At 37.0% G+C, this 19,538-nt stretch overlaps 1 protein-coding gene and 1 pseudogene across 2 annotated transcripts in view; one reads left to right on the top strand and one right to left on the bottom strand.

Annotated features, from left to right (window-relative positions):
* Positions 1-19,538, top strand: part of TFPI (tissue factor pathway inhibitor) — a 96,281-nt gene that overhangs the window by 52,760 nt on the left and 23,983 nt on the right. For both annotated transcript variants that reach the window (XM_070359371.1, XM_005889544.2), the window contains exons 3-4: positions 5,054-5,251; positions 18,193-18,237. In XM_070359371.1, the coding sequence (XP_070215472.1) occupies positions 5,054-5,251; positions 18,193-18,237 (243 nt within the window). The remainder of the gene's footprint in view (positions 1-5,053; positions 5,252-18,192; positions 18,238-19,538) is intronic.
* Positions 1,155-2,572, bottom strand: LOC138990426 (peptidyl-prolyl cis-trans isomerase-like 1 pseudogene; annotated as a pseudogene).

Genomic DNA, 19,538 nt, shown 5'->3' with positions numbered 1-19,538 from the left:
TCTTTCAGAATTTTCCATAGTTTATTGTGATCCACACAGTCAAAGGCTTTGGCATAGTCAATAAAGCAGAAATAGATGTTTTTCTGGAACTCTCTTGCTTTTCCCATGATCCAGCGGATGTTGGCAATTTGATCTCTGGTTCCTCTGCCTTTTCTAAAACCAGCTTGAACATCAGGAAGTTCACAGTTCACATATTCCTGAAGCCTGGCTTGGAGAATTTTAAGCATTACCTTACTAGCATGTGAGATGAGTGCAATTGTGTGGTAGTTTGAGCATTCTTTGGCATTGCCTTTCTTTGGGATTGGAATGAAAACTGACCTTTTCCAGTCCTGTGGCCACTGCTGAGTTTTCCAAATTTGCTGGCATATTGAGTGCAGCACTTTAACAGCATCATCTTTCAGGACCTGGAACAGCTCAACTGAAATTCCGTCACCTCCACTAGCTTTGTTCATAGTGATGCTTTCTAAGGCCTACTTGACTTCACATTCCAGGATGTCTGGCTCTAGGTGAGTGATCACATCATCATGATTATCTGGGTCATGAAGATCTTTTTTGTACAGTTCTTCTGTGTATTCTTGCCATCTCTTCTTAATATCTTCTGCTTCTGTTAGGTCCATGCCATTTCTGTCCTTTATCAAGCCCATCTTTGCATGAAATGTTCCCTTGGTATCTCTAATTTTCTTGAAGAGATCTCTAGTCTTTCCCATTCTGTTGTTTTCCTCTATTTCTTTGCATTGATTGCTGAAGGCTTTCTTATCTCTTCTTGCTATTCTTTGGAATTCTGCATTCAGATGTTTATATCTTTCCTTTTCTCCTTTGCTTTTCGCTTCTCTTCTTTTCACAGCTATTTGTAAGGCCTCCCCAGACAGCCATTTTGCTTTTTTGCATTTCTTTTCCATGGGGATGGTCTTGATCCCTATCTCCTGTACAATGTCATGAACCTCAATCCATAATTCATCAGGCACTCTATCTATCAGATCTAGGCTCTTAAATCTATTTCTCACTTCCACTGTATAATCATAAGGGATTTGATTTAGGTCATACCTGAATGGTCTAGTGTTTTTCCCTACTTTCTTCAATTTTTTTTTTTATTTCAACCATCAATGGCATTTTATTTTGGAAGTTTCTATGCATTCCATAGGTATTAACTTCCTTTCCCTCACCACTCCCTCCTTAAAAAAAATTACAAAGATTAAAAAAATATACATAAACTCTCTTACCTAATTTCTCTTAAGTCTTAGTTTAAAAAAACTTAAGTGGTGCTTCTCCTTTATGAGAATACTGTTTTTTTAAGGAGAACTCACAGTCTGCCTTTATGCTCACTACAGATTTCTACTCCTTCCTGGAGAAAAAATGGTCAGTGCGTCTGCTTATTTTTAATAAATTCATTTCTCGATTATTACATATTATTATTCCCCACTTGACACCTTCTTAGAAACTTGATTGTTGGATACATTTTTCATTTGGCAAAAATTCAGTGTAGCTTTGTGTGGGATGTCTAAGTGTCAGAAACAGCAGTGTTGATGTTCTGAGAGGAAAAATATATACAAAGATACATACAATCCCTGGAAGAACAAATGCAAGAGACTGAAATAGGGGGCGCACACAGTTAAGAGGGCTGATAGACACTACTTGGTTTTGAATTCTATGGCTGTCAGCCACTAAAGACTGCAGTGTAGGCCAGAATATAAATTTCTACAAGAGGTTGTTAGGCACTGCAAAATGACAGAGTTGGCTTCACTTTGTATTAAGTACATAAAGCAGACACACACGAGAAGGAGCATTGTGGGTCATGTGCAGTGAGCAGCTATCTGTGAAAGATTGTGTAAAAGCATTTCTGCAAATGCTCAGTCAACGTAGGCACTGGGGAAGAGAAAAGAAGCATCTGATCAAAATACACTTTCATCTCTAACTCACCCAAGACCCCAGGCCTCCTCAGTGCCTCAGATTTGCAAGGCCAAAATGAAGTTTAGAGTTATGAGTCATTCTAGGTCATCTGCAAACTGGTTTGTTGGGGCCATCTCCGAAGACCAGGGTGTGGCCAAGAGAGCAGCAAGTCTACCCGGAAGGGTATGCCTTAATGATCTTCACATCGTCCACGGGGCAGTCCTGGGAGTTTGTTTCCACCATTCCAACTCGATTCACCATGCCTATACTCTGACACACATGGCCAAAAATGGTATGCTTGCCATCAAGCCGCTGGGTGGGAGCCAGGGTCACAAAGAACTGGCTGCCATTGGTGTCAGGCCCTGCATTGGCCATCGCGAGAATTCCAGCCCCTGTGAATTTCAAGTCTGGATGAAGTTCATCTTCAAACTGCTTGCGATAGATAGACGCACCACCTCGACCTGTCCCTGTTGGGTCACCTCCCTGGATCATAAAGTCTTTGATGATTCTGTGGAATTTGGTGCCGTTGTAGTAACTTCAACGAGCCAATTCAGCGAAGTTCTTACAGGTCTTTGGAGCATCCTTCCAGTACAGCTCCAGCATGATGATCCCCATGCTGGTCTCCAGGTACACGTTGGGCGGCTGCCAAGAGTCTGGAGGAATCGCCACCATGGCGAGGCTGGCGGAAAACCTACTTTCTTCAATTTAAGTCTGAATTTGGCAATAAGGAGTTCATGGTCTGAGCCACAGTCAGCTCCTGGTCTTGTTTTTGTTGACTGTATAGAGCTTCTCTATCTTTGGCTGCAAAGAATATAATCAATCTGATTTCGGTGTTGACCATCTGGTGATGTCCATGTATAGAGTCTTCTCTTGTCTTGTTGGAAGAGGGTGTTTGTTATGACCAGTGCATTTTCTTGGCAAAACTCTATCCGTCTTTGCCCTGCTTCATTCCGTATTCCGAGGCCAAATTTGCCTGTTACTCCAAGTGTTTCTTGACTTCCTACTTTTGCATTCCAGTCCCCTATAATGAAAAGGACATCTTTTTTGGGTGTTACTTCTAAAAGGTCTTGGAGGTCTTCATAGAACCGTTCAACTTCAGCTTCTTCAGCGTTACTGGTTGGGGCATAGACTTGGATTACTGTGATATTGAATGGTTTGCCTTGGAAATGAACAGAGATCATTCTGTCGTTTTTGAGATTGCATCCAAGTACTGCATTTCGGACTCTTTTGTTGACCATGATGGCTACTCCATTTCTTCTGAGGGATTCCTGCCTGCAGTAGTAGATATAATGGTCATCTGAGTTAAATTCACCCATTCCAGTCCATTTCAGTTTGCTGATTCCTAGAATGTCAACATTCACTCTTGCCATCTCTTGTTTGACCACTTCCAATTTGCCTTGATTCATGGACCTGACATTCCAGGTTCCTATGCAATATTGCTCTTTACAGCGTCGGACCTTGCTTCTATTACCAGTCACATCCACAGCTGGGCATTGTTTTTGCTTTGGCTCCATCCCTTCATTCTTTCTGGAGTTATTTCTCCACTGATCTCCAGTAGCATATTGGGCACCTACTGACCTGGGGAGTTTCTCTTTCAGTATCCTATCATTTTGCCTTTTCATACTGTTCATGGGGTTCTCAAGGCAAGAATACTGAAGTGGTTTGCCTTTCCCTTCTCCAGTGGACCACATTCTGTCAGATCTCTCCACCATGACCCGCCCATTTTGGGTTGCCCCACGGGCATGGCTTAGTTTTGTTGAGTTAGACAAGGCTGTGGTCCTAGTGTGATTTCACTGACTAGTTTTCTGTGAGTATGGTTTCAGTGTGTCTGCCCTCTGATGCCCTCTTGCAACACCTACCGTCTTACTTGGGTTTCTCTTACCTTGGGCGTGGGGTATCTCTTCAAGGCTGTTCCAGCAAAGTGCAGCCGCTGCTCTTTACCTTGGACAAGGGGTATCTCCTCACCGCCGCCCTTCCTGATCTTCAACGTGGGATAGCTCCTCTATCAGATACTTATAAAACTGATAAATCAAAATTTGGTCAGCCCTATCTAGAGTAGATAAACATAAAATGATAATTCAGTGACACATGGTGAGCCATCTCTCAGTCAGATGTACCACATAGTGTCTTTGATGAAAGCCTTCTAACTTCTCACATCTTTCTAACAACTTGGAATGTCAAGTATAAAATTATCAGTCTTTAAGTAAACATAGGAATATAAATAGCATTCACAATTATGCAGAAATGTATTACTCAGAAAATGCTTTCACTTATTTTTGCATTTGAATTGACAATTGTAACTTCAGTGATAAAGGGAAACTATATATTTTTTATAAGTCATTTTTGTTTATATACAGTTATATATAATACTCTAAAATGCTATTATATATTGATTTCTATAGAAAGACGTTCTTGTACATATAGTGTAAAAGTAAAAGTCGCTCAGTTGTGTCCAACTCTTTGGGACCCCATGGACTATACAGTCCATGGAATTCTCTGGGCCAGAATACTGGAGTGTGTAGCATTTCCCTTTTCCAGGGATCTTCCCAATCCAGGAATCGAACCAGGGTCTCCCACATTGCAGGTGGATTCTTTACCAACTGAGCTACCAGGGAAGCCCTTGTGTGTTTACTTTAAGAAAATAAATTATGTGGAATTTATAAGTTACATAAATTTTCATAATTAGGAAATAGTTTAATGTAGTAAGATATATACACACATATATGAACATAGATACCGTTAATTTTTTTCATAAGACGTGGAGTCATGTATCAGCTCTAATATTGTTGCTTTTAAAGACTTGTTTTATATGTAAAAAATGATGCAGCTATTGATTAGGGAGACAGCTCTATGACTCAGTTACATATTGGTCAACTGGTACAAGTTTAAGCAATAATAAGAACCTATTACAAATGTCAACATTTTCCCCTAATAGTTGGTTAATAATCAACAAAGTTTAATAAAGTTGGTAAGATCTGTCTCATTTGGTGAGTTTATATATTTATCTACCTTTTGGATAATTTTATAGTTTCTTATATCAGCCTGTTTTATTATTGTTGTACTTTTCCTTAAAATTAAAATGTATTAAAAAGGAAATGAAAAGGAAGTAACACTATTACAGTGTTGATGAAGGATTATATGTTATTCTTTTATTTTTACCTTGTAGATGCTGAGTTGCCTCCACTGAAACCTGTGCATTCATTTTGTGCCATGAGAGTAGATGATGGCCCATGCAAAGCAATGATAAAGAGGTTTTTTTTCAATATTCATACTCAACAATGTGAAGAATTTATATATGGAGGATGTAAAGGAAATCAGAATCGATTTGAAACTCTGGAAGAGTGCAAACAAAAATGTACAAGAGGTAGGTTTTTGGAGACACTATCATCCCGAAACCTTTCAGGTTATCAGATCTAATCATAGATTTGATAATTTTAGAAAAAAAAGTTAAACTATTTTAATATTAGAAGGTATCATTTGTTTTACTTTTTCAGCTTTAACAATGACTGTTTTTCATTTTTTGTATCAGTTATTATAAAATACATTAAGCTTATTGTCCTGTACACCACTCCATGATGAAGAGGGAAGAAAACCCTTAGGTGTGCAGAACAGACTTTATATCTGCAACACGTTAAGTGTAATTCCACCTCTTTAGGGAGCTATGAGTTCACAAGAAATAAATCAGTATTCACAGTGACTTAGACTTTCCTTTTTCAACACGATGATGTCATAGTTGTTTCCATGTCAAGATAATGAATTAATCCATTTTGAGGTTCTCAGTAGTTACTAATCAGAAAATTATAGAAATATATATATATATATATCTCTAAGAGTTAAATCCTTCTCTTTGGAACCTTGGAATAATGTAGAAAATGTTATCTCCAATGGCTTATTAAGACCTTACTGAACCTGACTTTTCTTTTCATATTTTACTAAGTTATAAGTTTTAAAAGCACATCACATTCTGTTATTAAACTTAATTTAATGTTTTTATTCTTTTAATTATATTAAAACTTTTTAAATTCTACAAATTACAATGTTTGACGTGGTTTTCTCTCTTTAGACTAAATTCTGAACAATGACTTGTCCAATTTTATCTCAACTTTATTCTTCTGAATTGAGAGCTACTTGAGAGATAGAAAATCCTGAGTTAGCCTTAATTTCCACAGTTTCTAGACCAGATTTCTGCCTTGCATGTTCTTAGAGTTGACTTACAGTGTAAGTCTATAGATGGTTTCTTTGCTTAACACTGGTGTCTTGTTTTTTGCAAAGCAGGTGGCTTAGCATTTTCACACAGATAATGCTTTCCCAAATCGCTTTTACAAAGCAGCCTTGGCATCGTGATGCTTTTGGCTTGTGGGAAGAATCTCACTATCGTGAAAAGAAAGAGCTTTTCTCCCCTGTGATTATTGTATGCTCCTGAGCTGACAGAAAACAAATGATGTGAATGTATTTCTTTATTTCAGAGAGCTTATTTTCCTCCTCTTCTGCATAAATGTGCTGGAAAATGTTGCTAACACAGATTAGGCAGTTAGGTGTTTCTCTGTACACCGTACATTCGGGTTTATGATTGCCTGGTCATTGTCCATCCATCACAGAATTCTATACCTTTTCCTCTTCCATACCTACCAAGCATCCTTTTGTATCGAGTATCACTCAAGTTCAGTACCTTGGCTAGAGGTCAGGTTGCCTCATTCTTTGTAATCCTCACTTTTCCCATGTAGCAGCCTACTTATTTTCATCAACAGGCCTTTTTCCAGAAATACATATCTATTTAGCTTTTATAATTTAAAAATCTCTTATTTCACCATTGTGACAAGTTACCCTTTTTTTTCAGAAATTAATCTAATATAATCATTTTGTTCTTCAGTGAGCGTCCTCCTATAATATTTTCTCAAATACCATAGTAATATAACTATAATAGTTATATTACTATTATATACTATAATAGTTATATTACTATTATAGTTATATTACTATATAATAGTTAATTACTACCATAGGAATATAACTATATGTCATATGCCCCCATCTCCTTATTATTTCTTCAAATGTCATTGAAATTATTGCTTGAATATCTGAGTATTTTATATAATAAGCTAAAGTTAAGAATATAGCTGACATATAGAAAAAGAATTACTAAACTTTAAAGAAATTACCTAAGGAGAATATTCCATCTTCAGCTATGATGGAGTAACTGGAGATGAATTTCTCTCCTAATGTAAATAACTAAAAACTGGGAAAAAATGTATGAAGTAATTTTTTTACAGACAGTTATCAAAATGCAGTACATGATTGTGATCTCTGAGAGAAGGGAAACAAGTGAGGTGAGGCTTCCAGTCTCCCCAGTGTTTTCCATGAAGGTACTTCTGCAAAAAACCAAAATGGCTGTCTGAGGAGGACTTACAAATAGCTGTGAAAAGAAGGGAAGCGAAAGCAAAGGAAAAAAGGAAAGATATACTCACTTGAATGCAGAGTTCCAAAGAATAGCAAGGAGAGATAAGAAAGCCTTCCTCAGAGATCAGTGCAAACAAACAGAGGAAAACAATAGAATGGGAAAGACTAGGGATCTCTTCAAGAAAATTAGAGATACCAAGGGGACATTACATGCAAAGAAGGGCTCAATAAAGGACAGAAATGTTATGGCCCTAACAGAAGCAGAAGATATTCAGAAGAGGTGGCAAGAATACACAGAAGAACTGTACAAAAAAGATCTTCATGACCCAGATAATCATGATGGTGTGATCACTGACCTAGAGCCAGACATCCTGGAATGTGAAGTCAAGTGGGCCTTAGAAAGCATCACTATGAACAAAGCTAGTGGAGGTGATGGAATTCCAGCTGAGCTACTTCAAATCCTAAAAGATGATGCTGTGAAAGTGCTGCACTCAATATGCCAGCAAATTTGGAAAACTCAGCAGTGGCCACAGGACTGGAAAAGGTCAGTTTTCATTCCAATCCCAAAGAAAGGCAATGCCAAAGAATGCTCAAACTACCGCACAACTGCACTCATCTCACACGCTAGTAAAGTAATGCTCAAAATTCTCCAAGACAGGCTTCAGCAATACATGAACTGTGAACTTCCTGATGTTTAAGGTGGATTTAGAAAAGGCAGAGGAACCAGAGATCAAATTGCAAACATACAATGGATCATAGAAAAAGCAAGAGAGTTCCAGAAAAACATCTATTTCTGCTTTATTGATTATGCCAAAGCCTTTGATTGTGTGGATCACAATAAACTGTAGAAAATTCTGAAAGAGCTAGGAATACCAGACCACCTGACCTGCCTCTTGAGAAACCTGTATGCAGGTCAGGAAGCAACAAATAGAACTGGACATGGAACAACAGACTAGTTCCAAATAGGGAAAGTAGTACATCAAGGCTGTATATTGTCACCCTGCTTATTTAACTTCTATGCAGAGTACATCATGAGAAACACTGGGATAGAGGAAGCACAGGCTGGAATCAAGATTGCTGGGAGAAATATTAATAATCTCAAATATCCAGATAACACCACCCTTATGGCAGAAAGTGAAGAACTGAAGAGCCTCTTGATGAAAGTGAAAAAGGAGAGTGAAAAACTTGGCTTAAAGCTCAACATTCAGAAAACGAAGATCATGGCATCCAGTCCCATCACTTCATGGGAAATAGATGGGGAAACAGTGGAAACAGTGTCAGACTTTATTTTTGGGGGCTCCAAAATCACTGCAGATGGTGATTGCAGCCATGAAATTGAAAGACGCTTACTCCTTGAAGGAAAGTTATGACCAACCTAGATAGCATATTGAAAAGCAGAGACATTACTTTGTCAACAAAGGTCCATCTTGTCAAGGCTATGGTTTTTCCAGTGGTCATGTATGGATGTGAGAGTTGGACTATGAAAAAAGCTGAGTGCCAAGGAATTTATGCTTTTGAACTGTGGTGCTGGAGAAGACTCTTGAGAGTCCCTTGGACTGCAAGGAGATCCAACCAGTCCATCCTAAAGGAAATCAGTCCTGAATATTCATTGGAAGGACTGATATTGAAGCTGAAACTCCAATACTTTGGCCACCTGATGCGAAGAGCTGACTCATTTGAGAAGACCTTGATGCTGGGAAAGATTGAGGGCAGGAGGAGAAGGGGACAGACAGAGGATGAGATGGTTAGATGACATCACTGACTCAATGGACATGGGTTTGGGTGAACTCCAGGAGTTGGTGATGGACAGAGAGGCCTGGCGTGCTGTGATTCCTGGAGTCACAAAGAGTCGGACACAACTGAGTGACTGAACTGAACTGATCTTCTGGACCATAGTTAAAAGAGGGAAGTACAAGCATAGCCCACTAGTCTCCCTGGTGAAGGATGTGGAGACTGGAGACTGATGTGGTTAGGTTCTGAGGGGGACAGTATGTGAAACAGAATGGACATACAAAGTGAAAAAGCTAAAAATTCTCGATAAGGGTCCCATTGAGTTTGTTGCTGAATAATAAAGCTGCATGTATTTGATGAAATTCCATGAACTGAGAATGTAATTAAAGGGATTTATAAGTGGAACACCTCCCAGAGCTCCCACAATTAAGAGAAATTTTGCATTTAATTTAGTACTGGAATGAAATTAGACCTAGAGTAAAAGCTACTTTACACTTGCCATAGTGAAGCTTAAACCAAGCCTTTAAAATTCATAATTAACTACTTGCCCAAAAAGCACGTCTTTAATTGCTGTGCTCTGCTGCTCATTTGTGTCCTACCCTTTGCGACCCTATAGACGGCAGTACGCCAGGCTTCCCTGTGTTTCACTGGCTCCCGGAACTTGCTCAAACTCTTGTCCATCAAGTCAGTGATGCCATCCAACCATCTCATCCTCTGTGGTCCCCTTCTCCTCCTGACTTCAATTTTTCCCAGCATCAGCTTGTTTTCCAGTGAGTCAACTCTTCACATTGGGTGGCCAAAGTATTGGAGTTTCAGCTTCAGCGTCAGTCCTTCCAATGAATATTCAGGGCTGATTTCCTTTAGGATGGACTGATTTGATATCCTTGCAGTCCTAGAGACTATCAAGTGTCTGCTGCTGTTGCTGTGGCATCACAAATAAAAAGTATCAATTCTTCAGCACTCAGCCTTCTTTGTGGTCAAATTCTCACATCCGTATATGACTAATTAAAAAACCATATGATTTTTTGACAATAAGAACCTTTGTTGGCAAAGTAATGTCTCTGCTTTTTAATATTCTGTCTGTGTTTGTCATAGCTTTTCTTCCAAGCAGCAAGCGTCTTTTAATTCCATGGCAACAGTCATCTTCTACAGTGATTTTGGAGCCCAAGAAAACGAAATCTGCCACTGTTTCCATTGTTTCCCCATCTATTTGCCATGATCTTAGTTTTTTGAATGTTGAGTCAGGTTTTTTCACTCCTCTTTCACCTTCATCATGAGGCTCTTTTAGTTCCTCTTTGCTTTCTACCATGAGGGTGGTGTCATCTGCATATCTGAGGTTATTGATATTTCTTCTAGCAATCTTGATCCCAGCTTGTGCTTCATCCAGCCCAGCATTCCATATGATGCACTCTGCATCTACGTTAAATAAGCAGGATGACCATATACAGCATTGACGTACTTCTTTCCCAATTTGCAACCAGCCCGTTATTCGTGCCTGGTTCTAACTGTTGCTTCTTAATCTGCATACAGGTTTCTCAGGAGGCAGTTAAGGCGGTCTGGTATTCTCATCTTTTTAAGAATTTTCCATTCAGTTGTGATCCACACAAAGGGTTTAGCACAGTCAGTGAAGCAGAAGTAGATGTTTTTCTGGAATTTCCTTGCTTTTTTCTACAAACCAACTAATGTTGGCAATTTGACCTTTGGTTCCTCTGCCTTTTCTAAATTCAGCTTTATATCTGGAAGTTCTTGGTTCAGTAGTATGGAAGCCTGGCTTGAAGGTTTTTGAGCATAACCTTGCTAGCATATGATGTGAGTGCGATCGGGCAGTAGTTTGAATATTGTTTGGCATTGCTCTTCTTTGGTATTGAAGTGAAAACTGACCTTATCCAGTCCTGTGGCCACTGCTGAGTTTTCCAAATTTGCTGAGATATTGAGTGCATCACTTTAACAGCATCATCTTTGGGGATTTGAAATAGCTCAGCTTGAATTCCATCACCTCTACTAACAGAGTTTGTAGTAATGCTTCCTAAGGCCCACTTGACTTCACACTCCAGGACGTCTGGCTCTAGATGAATGACCACACCACTGTGGCTATCCAGGTTATTAAGACTTTTTTTGTATAGCTCTTCTGTGTATTCTTTCCACCTCTTCTTAATTTCTTCTGCTCTGGTATGTCCATACCATTTGTGTCCTTTATTGTGCCCATCTTTACTTGAAATATTCCCTTGGTGTCTAATTTTATTGAAGAGATCTCTTGTCTTTCCCATTCTGTTGTTTCCTCCAATTTCTTTGCATTGTTCACTTAAGAAGGCTTTCTTATCTCTCCTTGCTATACTCTGGAACTCTGCATTTAGATGGGTATATCTTTCCTTTTCTCCTTTGCCTTTCTCTTCTCTCCTTTTCTCAGCTATTTTTAAGGCCTCCTCAGAAAACCATTTTGCCTTCTTGCATTTCTGTGTTCTTGGGGATGCTTTTGATCACCACCTCCTGTACAATGTTATGAACCTCCATCTATAGTTCTTCAGGCACTCTGTCTATCAGATATACTCCCTTGAATCTATTCATCACTTCCACTGTATAATCATAAGGGATTTGATTTAGGTCATACCTGAATGGCCTAGTGGTTTTCCCTACTTCCTTCAATTTGAACCTGAATTTTGCAATAAGGAGCTGATGATCTGAGCCACAGTCAGCTCTAGGTCTTGTTGTTACTGATTGTATAGAGCTTCTCCATCTTTGGCTGCAAAGAATATAAACAATCTACTTTCAGTATCGACCTTTTGGTGTGTCTACGTGCAGAGTAGCCTCTTGTGTTGTTGGAGGAGGGTGTTTGCTGTGATTGACAGTGAAACATTCTTTGATGGAAGAAAATAAAATCCAGCAGCCAACAGCATAATATTCAAAAATATCTATATTCCCCTCTTCCCAGAATACTAAGCATTCAAAGATGAAGCAAATTTGATCCATAATTAGGAAAAAAGTACTCAATTCTAACAGACAAAGATGACATTACTCAACAAGAAATTTAAAATAGCTCTTATAAATATGGTAAAGGATTTAAAGAAAATAGGAACATAACAAGGAGAAAGGTAGAATATATAAAAGTGAAGTAAATGCACTTTTTTGGTTTTGGAATGAAAACTGACCATTTCCAGTCCTGTGGCCACTGCTGAGTTTTCCAAATCTGCTGACATATTGAGTCCATCACTTTGACAGCATTATCTTTTAGGATTTGAAATAGCTCAGCTTGAATTCCATCTCCTCTACTAACATTGTTTGTATTAATGCTTCCTAAGGCCCACTTGACTTCACACTCCAGGATGTCTGAAAAATACAATATATAAATAAGAAATCCAAGTCATAGTTCTCAGTCCAGTTGTCACTCAGTCATGTCCAACTCCTTGAAACCCCATGGACCACAGCACACCAGGCTTCCCTGTCCATCACCAACTTCCAGAGTTTACTCAAACTCATGCCCACTGAGTCGGTGATGCCATCCAGCCATCTCATCCTGTCATTCCTTCTCCTCTCGACTTCAATCTTTCAAAGCATCAGGGTCTTTTCAAATGAGTCAGTTCTTCCCAGCAGGTGGCCAAAGTACTGGAGTTTCAGCTTCAGCATCAGTCCTTCCATTGAGCACCCAGGACTGATCTCCTTAAGGATGGACTGGTTGGATCTCTTTGCAATCCAAGGGACCCTCAAGAGTCTTCTCCAACACCACAGTTCAAAAGCATCAGTTCTTTTGCACTCAGCTTTCTTTATAATCCAACTCTCACAGCCATACATGACTACTGGAAAAACCATAGCTTTGACTATATAGACCTTTGCTGGCGAAGTAATGTCTCTGCTTTTTAATATGCTGTCTAGGTTTCAATGGTCTCCTAAATAAAACAAAATTTCAGCTTCAAAAACTTGAAATATAAGACATAAATCATATTTCTTCTTTAACTTCTATCAATTATTTCTCTGAAAATTGTCAGGTTCTATGGTTGAATTTCTGCAGTTGAGGTTCTACAGTTGAATTTCTTATAAAATAAGAATTTCACCAGATATACTTAAAGCACATTAGATATTACAGAAGAAAAGATCAGTAAACTTGATGACAGAACAATAGTAACTTCAAGATGAAGCACACCAAGTGTGAAACCAGCAAGCAACAAACAATATTGCCCAGTAACCCATGAAGCAGAGTCAAGGAGCCCATCAAAGTGTATAATTGGAGTTCTGGCAGTTGGGACAGAAGATATGCAAACAAGAAATTGGCAAAGAATTATCCACATTTTTATGATATCCACATTTCATTTGATGAAAACTTTAACTTTCAGAACTAAGAGCCTTGACAAAATCAATAAAAGAATGAATACAAAGAAAAATAAAGCCATGTCAATGAATCACATTGCTGAAAATTGTGGCTAAAAAGTAAATCATAAAAAAATAAAAATTGTACAATGCCGGAACAAAGACCAAGAGAACACCAATTTCTCATGAAGAAAAAATTCACAAGAGAATAAAATGGAACATCTTTTTTAAAGAGCTAAAGGAAAAAATAAATTGCCAATTGGTAATTTAGATCTACTAAAAATACTCTTATGATGGAGATAAATAATTTTTTCAGATTATCAATATTTGAGAAAATTCATTGCTAGCAGACTTGCACTATGAGTAATTTTAGAGGATTTAGAACAAAAACAGGAGGGTGAACACAGGAGATTATTGTTGTATGGTTCTGATACTACAGGTGAAAGTAGTATAAATTATTTGAAGTCAAATTGCCAAGAATTAAAGATGCATATTAAAAGTCCCAGAACAGTCACTAAAAATAAAACAAAGAGATATAGAAAACTGATCAACAGTGAAGGTAAAATTGTTATTAAAATATTCAACCCATTCTAAAAAATACCCAGAAAAACAGGAACTGAATACAGATGTAAAGTAGAAAATAAAGACCTAAGCGTTTTTATGCAAGCATAATGATAACTACATTAAATTTAACAATATTATCACTCCAAGAAAAGGCTTATAGTAGACAATGTAAAAAAACTAATCATGAACTAACTACATGTTGTCTACAGGAAAGACATTTTATTTTTTTTTAATTAAATTTATTTTAATTAGAGGCTAATTACTTTACAACATTGTATTGGTTTTGACATACATCAACATGACTCCACCAGGGGTGTACACGTGTTCCCAATCCTGAACACCCCTCCCACCTCCCTCCCCATAAAAATATGGACACAGAGGTTAAAAGTTAAAAGATGAAAAAAGATACACCTTGCAAACACAGATCATAAAAATGATTAGTAGAAGTAAACTATAGGACTAGGAATATTGGCAGGAGAAAGGGAAGATATTTTATAGGAATGAGGGTCAATTAATCAAAAAGTCATAACACTCACTGTCTATGTGTATGCTTCAACCTGAAAACTTCCAAAGAAAAAATTGATAGAAGTTAAAGGAGAAATATGATTTATATCTTATATTTATATATATGATTTATATCTTTGAAGCTGAAATTTTGTTTTATTTGAGAGAGCATTGAAAATTATGACTTGTACATTGCCATGCCTGAGAATAAATTCAAGCCAAATATTTCAGAGAATAGGAATTATAAATGTGTTCAGTTTGATATGTATCCTCAGCTGTCCTTTTGCAGATAAAGGTGGTTTATCAGTTGTTTCCAAATATGTATAGTTTTGTGTGGTGTATTTACCAGTGTAATAATAGAGACATAGTAACAAGGTTAATAAGGTAGAAAAAGTTGAAACATAGTTTGCAAATGGTTTCAAAATGGCTTTTGAAATGTTTGTCTTTTGGTTTAGTTGCTTTTTTCCCCATAGCCTGAACAAAACAGGGCTCCCCTAGTGACTCAGTGGTAAGAATCCACCTGCCAATACAGAAGACGTGGGTTCAATCCCTGGGTCAGGAAGATCTCCTAGAGAAGGAAATGGCACCCCACTCCAGGATTCTTATCTGGGAAATCCCATGGACAGAGGAGCCTGGTGGGCTACAGTACAAAATAGTCAGATAAGACTTAGCGACTAAACAACAACTAAAACGACATTGAATTTGATTATTAGTTTTTAAAAAAATAAGTGTATAAAGTATGGAAATTAAAAGAAATAGATGAAAGAGATCAAAGTCCCATTTAACTTTTTAGCCAGTCCACCTCTGCAGCAGGGTTGACTGTTTACAATTAAATCATAGACTATAAATTCCTAAAACATCTTTAAAGGCTCTAGTAAGTCTGCTGTTTATACTTATACCAGGGGAATTTCCCTGGTAGCTCAGCTGGTAAAGAATCTGCCTGCAATGCAGGAGACCTGGGTTCAGTCCCTGGGTTGGGAAGATCCACTGGAGGAAGGCATGGCAACCTTAATATTCTTGCTTGGAGAATCCCCATGGAGAGAGGAGCCTGGTGGGCTAGAATCCATGGGGTCGCAAAGAGTCAGAAACGACTTAGCGACTAAGCACAGGTATGCTGTTTATATTAATTACTATTTTATTGGCTAGGCTAACTATGACTTGTGGTTTTTCTTGGGGATTTACATGGGAATTTTCTCCACAGGGAATTAAAGAGTACGTAAATACATTTTCCATTCTCTTAATTTTTAATTTTGTTATTTTATGTTTTATTTCTTTGGAATAGTGACCTACCAAGTAACAAGAATATTCTGTCTATAGAGTCTTTTCCTGTCTAATTAGAAAATTTCTAGGCTGACTTCAACAAATAAGAAACATTAAAAGTTAGTGTTCAGATTTTACCCTTCCCATTCCCAACAGAAAAGAAAAAGATGAAGACAGAATAGGGCAAAAAATATTTTTTTTTTACAGTTGTTAAAATGTATATAATAATTATAGCAGGCTTCCCTTGATAGCTCAGTTGGTAAAGAATCTGGCTGCAATGCAAGAGACCCCAGTTCAATTCCTGGGTCTGGAAGATCCACTGGAGAAGTGATGGTCTACCCACTCCAGTATTTATGGGCTTCCCTTGTGGCTCGGCTGGTAAAGAATCAGATAATTGTGAATTAATGTTAATATTCCTAATGAAAAGTTAAAATGTAAATTCATATATATTGGAATTCAAGGAATTACTAAAATAATTAGTAAAATATACTGCTATTACTTCTTACACCATCATTAATAAATGTTATGTTCTGTATACATCTAGGAAAATATCTTTGATAATTAGCTGTAAACCTTATCTATGTTTTCAGGCTATAAGTGGCATAAAAATAAATTGTATGTTCATGGCTGTTCTCAGAATTCTTGAGGATAATTTAAATATACCTATAATACGAATGTGCTAAAACACATTATTTGAATCAGTTACACATATACCAGATGAATTACTCTGACTTAGGATGAAACCAGCGAGTAACAAGTTCTCTTTTAATATTGCATGAACATTGAGTTCAAGCATCTCTATGACTCTTGTAGCACTCTATATTCTTTCCCTCCTTTCATAAATTAAAAATATGACACAATAGTTGCACATTATATTTTAATGTAAGCTTACTGTGACAATCCACTGTCTAAAAACATTAACTAGAGGTTGGTTATTTACAATAAAAAAATTAGATTTTACCATTTAAAATACAATTAGAATTTCACACACACACACACCTTTTTAAAAAAGAGTATTGAATAAAACATAGTAAAGCTCAGAAAAGAGATGAGCCACATCACCTTATCACTCATAGACATTTTACTCTCCAGAGAATAACCTGACTGATCACTGGCTGAAAGGGGTATTTAACCAACTCATACTCATATTCTCTGTCTCTGACCTCTTTTTCCCCCCGACCTTTTATGTCTCTGCTGGTGCTAAGTCACGTCAGTCGTGTCTGACTCCTAGCGACCCCATGGACTGCAGCCCACCAGGCTCCTCCATCCATCTGGCCATCCAAATAGTGATAAACTGCCTTATCCAAAGCTTTTCTGTATAAAACAAATGATTATACAAAAAAACAGTTTCCTAATGTTTATATGAACAAATTAAAACTGTATATATCAATTTGAATTTCATTAGCTATCATTTAAACTAGAATTTGGATTCCATATTTGAAATACAGTGGGTTAAAGACAAATAGCATATTGAAAAGCAGAGACATTACTTTGCCAACAAAGGTCTGTCTAGTCAAGGCTATGGTTTTTCCTGTGGTCATGTATGGATGTGAGAGTTGGACTGTGAAGAAAGCTGAGCGCCGAAGAATTGATGCTTTTGAACTGTGGTGTTGGAGAAGACTCTTGAGAGTCCCTTGGACTGCAAGGAGATCCATTCGGTCCATTCTAAAGGAGATCAGCCTTGGGTGTTCTTTGGAAGGAACGATGCTAAAGCTGAAACTCCAGTACTTTGGCCACCTCATGCGAAGAGTTGACTCATTGGAAAAGACTCTGATGCTGGGAGGGATTGGGGGCGGGAGGACAAGGGGACGACAGAGGATGAGATGGCTGGATGGCATCACTGACTCGATGGACATGAGTCTGAGTGAACTCCGGGAGTTGGTGATGGACAGGGAGGCCTGATGTGCTGCGATTCATGAGGTTACAAAGAGTCGGACACGACTGAGCGACTGAACTGAACTGAAAGACAAATAGCAGTGGAGCAATTCCAATTATTCTATGAGATTAAAACAAAAATGACATCACAGGTATCTTTTGCTTCATTCCTCCTCTGTATTTGGAAATAATAATGAAACTTGTAATTGGATTAAGATAACTGGCAGGAGAAGCCATCAGGAAAGGAGGTAATTCTGGTTCCATTCACCTCTACTCCCATTCCTCTGTAGAAATGAACTGTTTTTATAGGCCAAGTAGGCTGTTTGAATTACTTTCATATTTCACATTATTTTAATAAAGATATATATTTAACCATAGATATTTTGAATAGCAAACTTAGTTCACCATGAATTATTATTTTTGTAAATGGGTTAGAATGTTTTAAAATAGTTTTTAAGACATTATTATATTAAAACATAGGTGACTTCATGGTTATACTGTAATAATCTAACTAATTTAATATCTAGAGAAAATAAAAGGAAATTTATTCATTGACATTCTGTATAAGAATAATTTTAATAGTAATAAATACATCATCCTAGTTGATAAATGGAAAGTCATAACTTTATATAATAAATTGTGATAATTGATACACATATATTGTTTTTCTTGCAGATTATCCAAAGAACACACGAAAGATGAAAACAACACTGCAAAAAGGTGAATGTTCATTTGTGTGCTCGTTAGTAGCATTTATATAAGGTACTTGGAAATTCAATTCTCAGCTTTCTCTGATAAGAGATTCATCATAAATCCACGTGATTTTTGAAATGGAGTTTTTGTTCAGTGGATATAATAAAAAAAGTAGAAACAATATGCATGATAGTTCATAAGGGAAGACTTAAGCTCTGTGTTTACTCATTCTCATGTGGTGTGCTGTCTGGTATGAGATCAGTAACAATCCGGAGCCACGCACCTGCTATTCTAACATCTCCCAAATAGTGGTTTAGATGTTGCTGTTCCTTCTTTAGTTCTCAGATGTCTCATCCTTTGATAACCCCAGTGGTGTGTGGCTCTAGCAAGTTTTGTTCAGTATTCTCCTGAGTGGATATGCCTTTGAGTTGTCAAAATCTACATGCAAAAAATATGTGGAGATATTTAACAATAAATAATGGCTTCTGTCAACATTATGTAGTGTTTACATATTTTTAATTTGGGGATTTAAGTAATTTTACTTATAGTTTTTAATTAAAAATAATTAAGTTTTGGTGAATATGTTGTAACAAGAAAGACATGCTTCTTTTTAATAAAGGTCTAGAAAATGACTTTACTCAATTACCATTCACAGCATTTACATAGGAATGAGAAACTATTGAACAAAAAGATGAAATTATTTAACTCATGACATGAAAATGAAAGAAAGTGAGCCACCAGGGAAGCCCTAAGACATGAAAGAGATACACAATTCAAAGTGAATTTTAGTTTTACTGACTTTGACTTAATTATGTGAGAAAGAGCTGAAGAATTATACAACTCATTGATAAGCTTAAAATAGTTTATGGTCCAGAATTACAATCAAAATTTATAAAATAAATTCAGCAGCAAAGTTTGTATAACCAACATAAGTAAATGTATTTATTTACAAGGTAAAATAACTTTCTATAAATATTGAATTAATTTTTGCAAAAGTGTTCACTACCTCAGTTAAATGAAATTCTTCCTATCTGTAATATCATATTTATAACTAGGCTTTTTTGTCGATCAAGTAAGAGATGATATCTTTGATATTTAAATGTTAGGATTTTTTTTTTCAAAAATGTAGAATTAGGAAAAAATTATATGCAGGGAAAAGTTACTAGAAAATTATGCTACTTAATTTATATTTAATGATTCAGAATTGATTCTATTTTGATCCTACATATGAAAGAGAATAAAGCTATCAATTCTATTCACATTTAAAAATGGTCAGATGCTGAAATTAATCAATAATGAAGACCTTTAAACATACTGATTTGAAGTTA

This window comes from Bos mutus, chromosome 2 (genome assembly GCF_027580195.1).
Source record: "Bos mutus isolate GX-2022 chromosome 2, NWIPB_WYAK_1.1, whole genome shotgun sequence".
Lineage (NCBI taxonomy): Eukaryota > Metazoa > Chordata > Mammalia > Artiodactyla > Bovidae > Bos > Bos mutus.
Note: the sequence above shows the minus strand (reverse complement) of the source record. Positions and strands in the feature narration are given on the sequence as shown.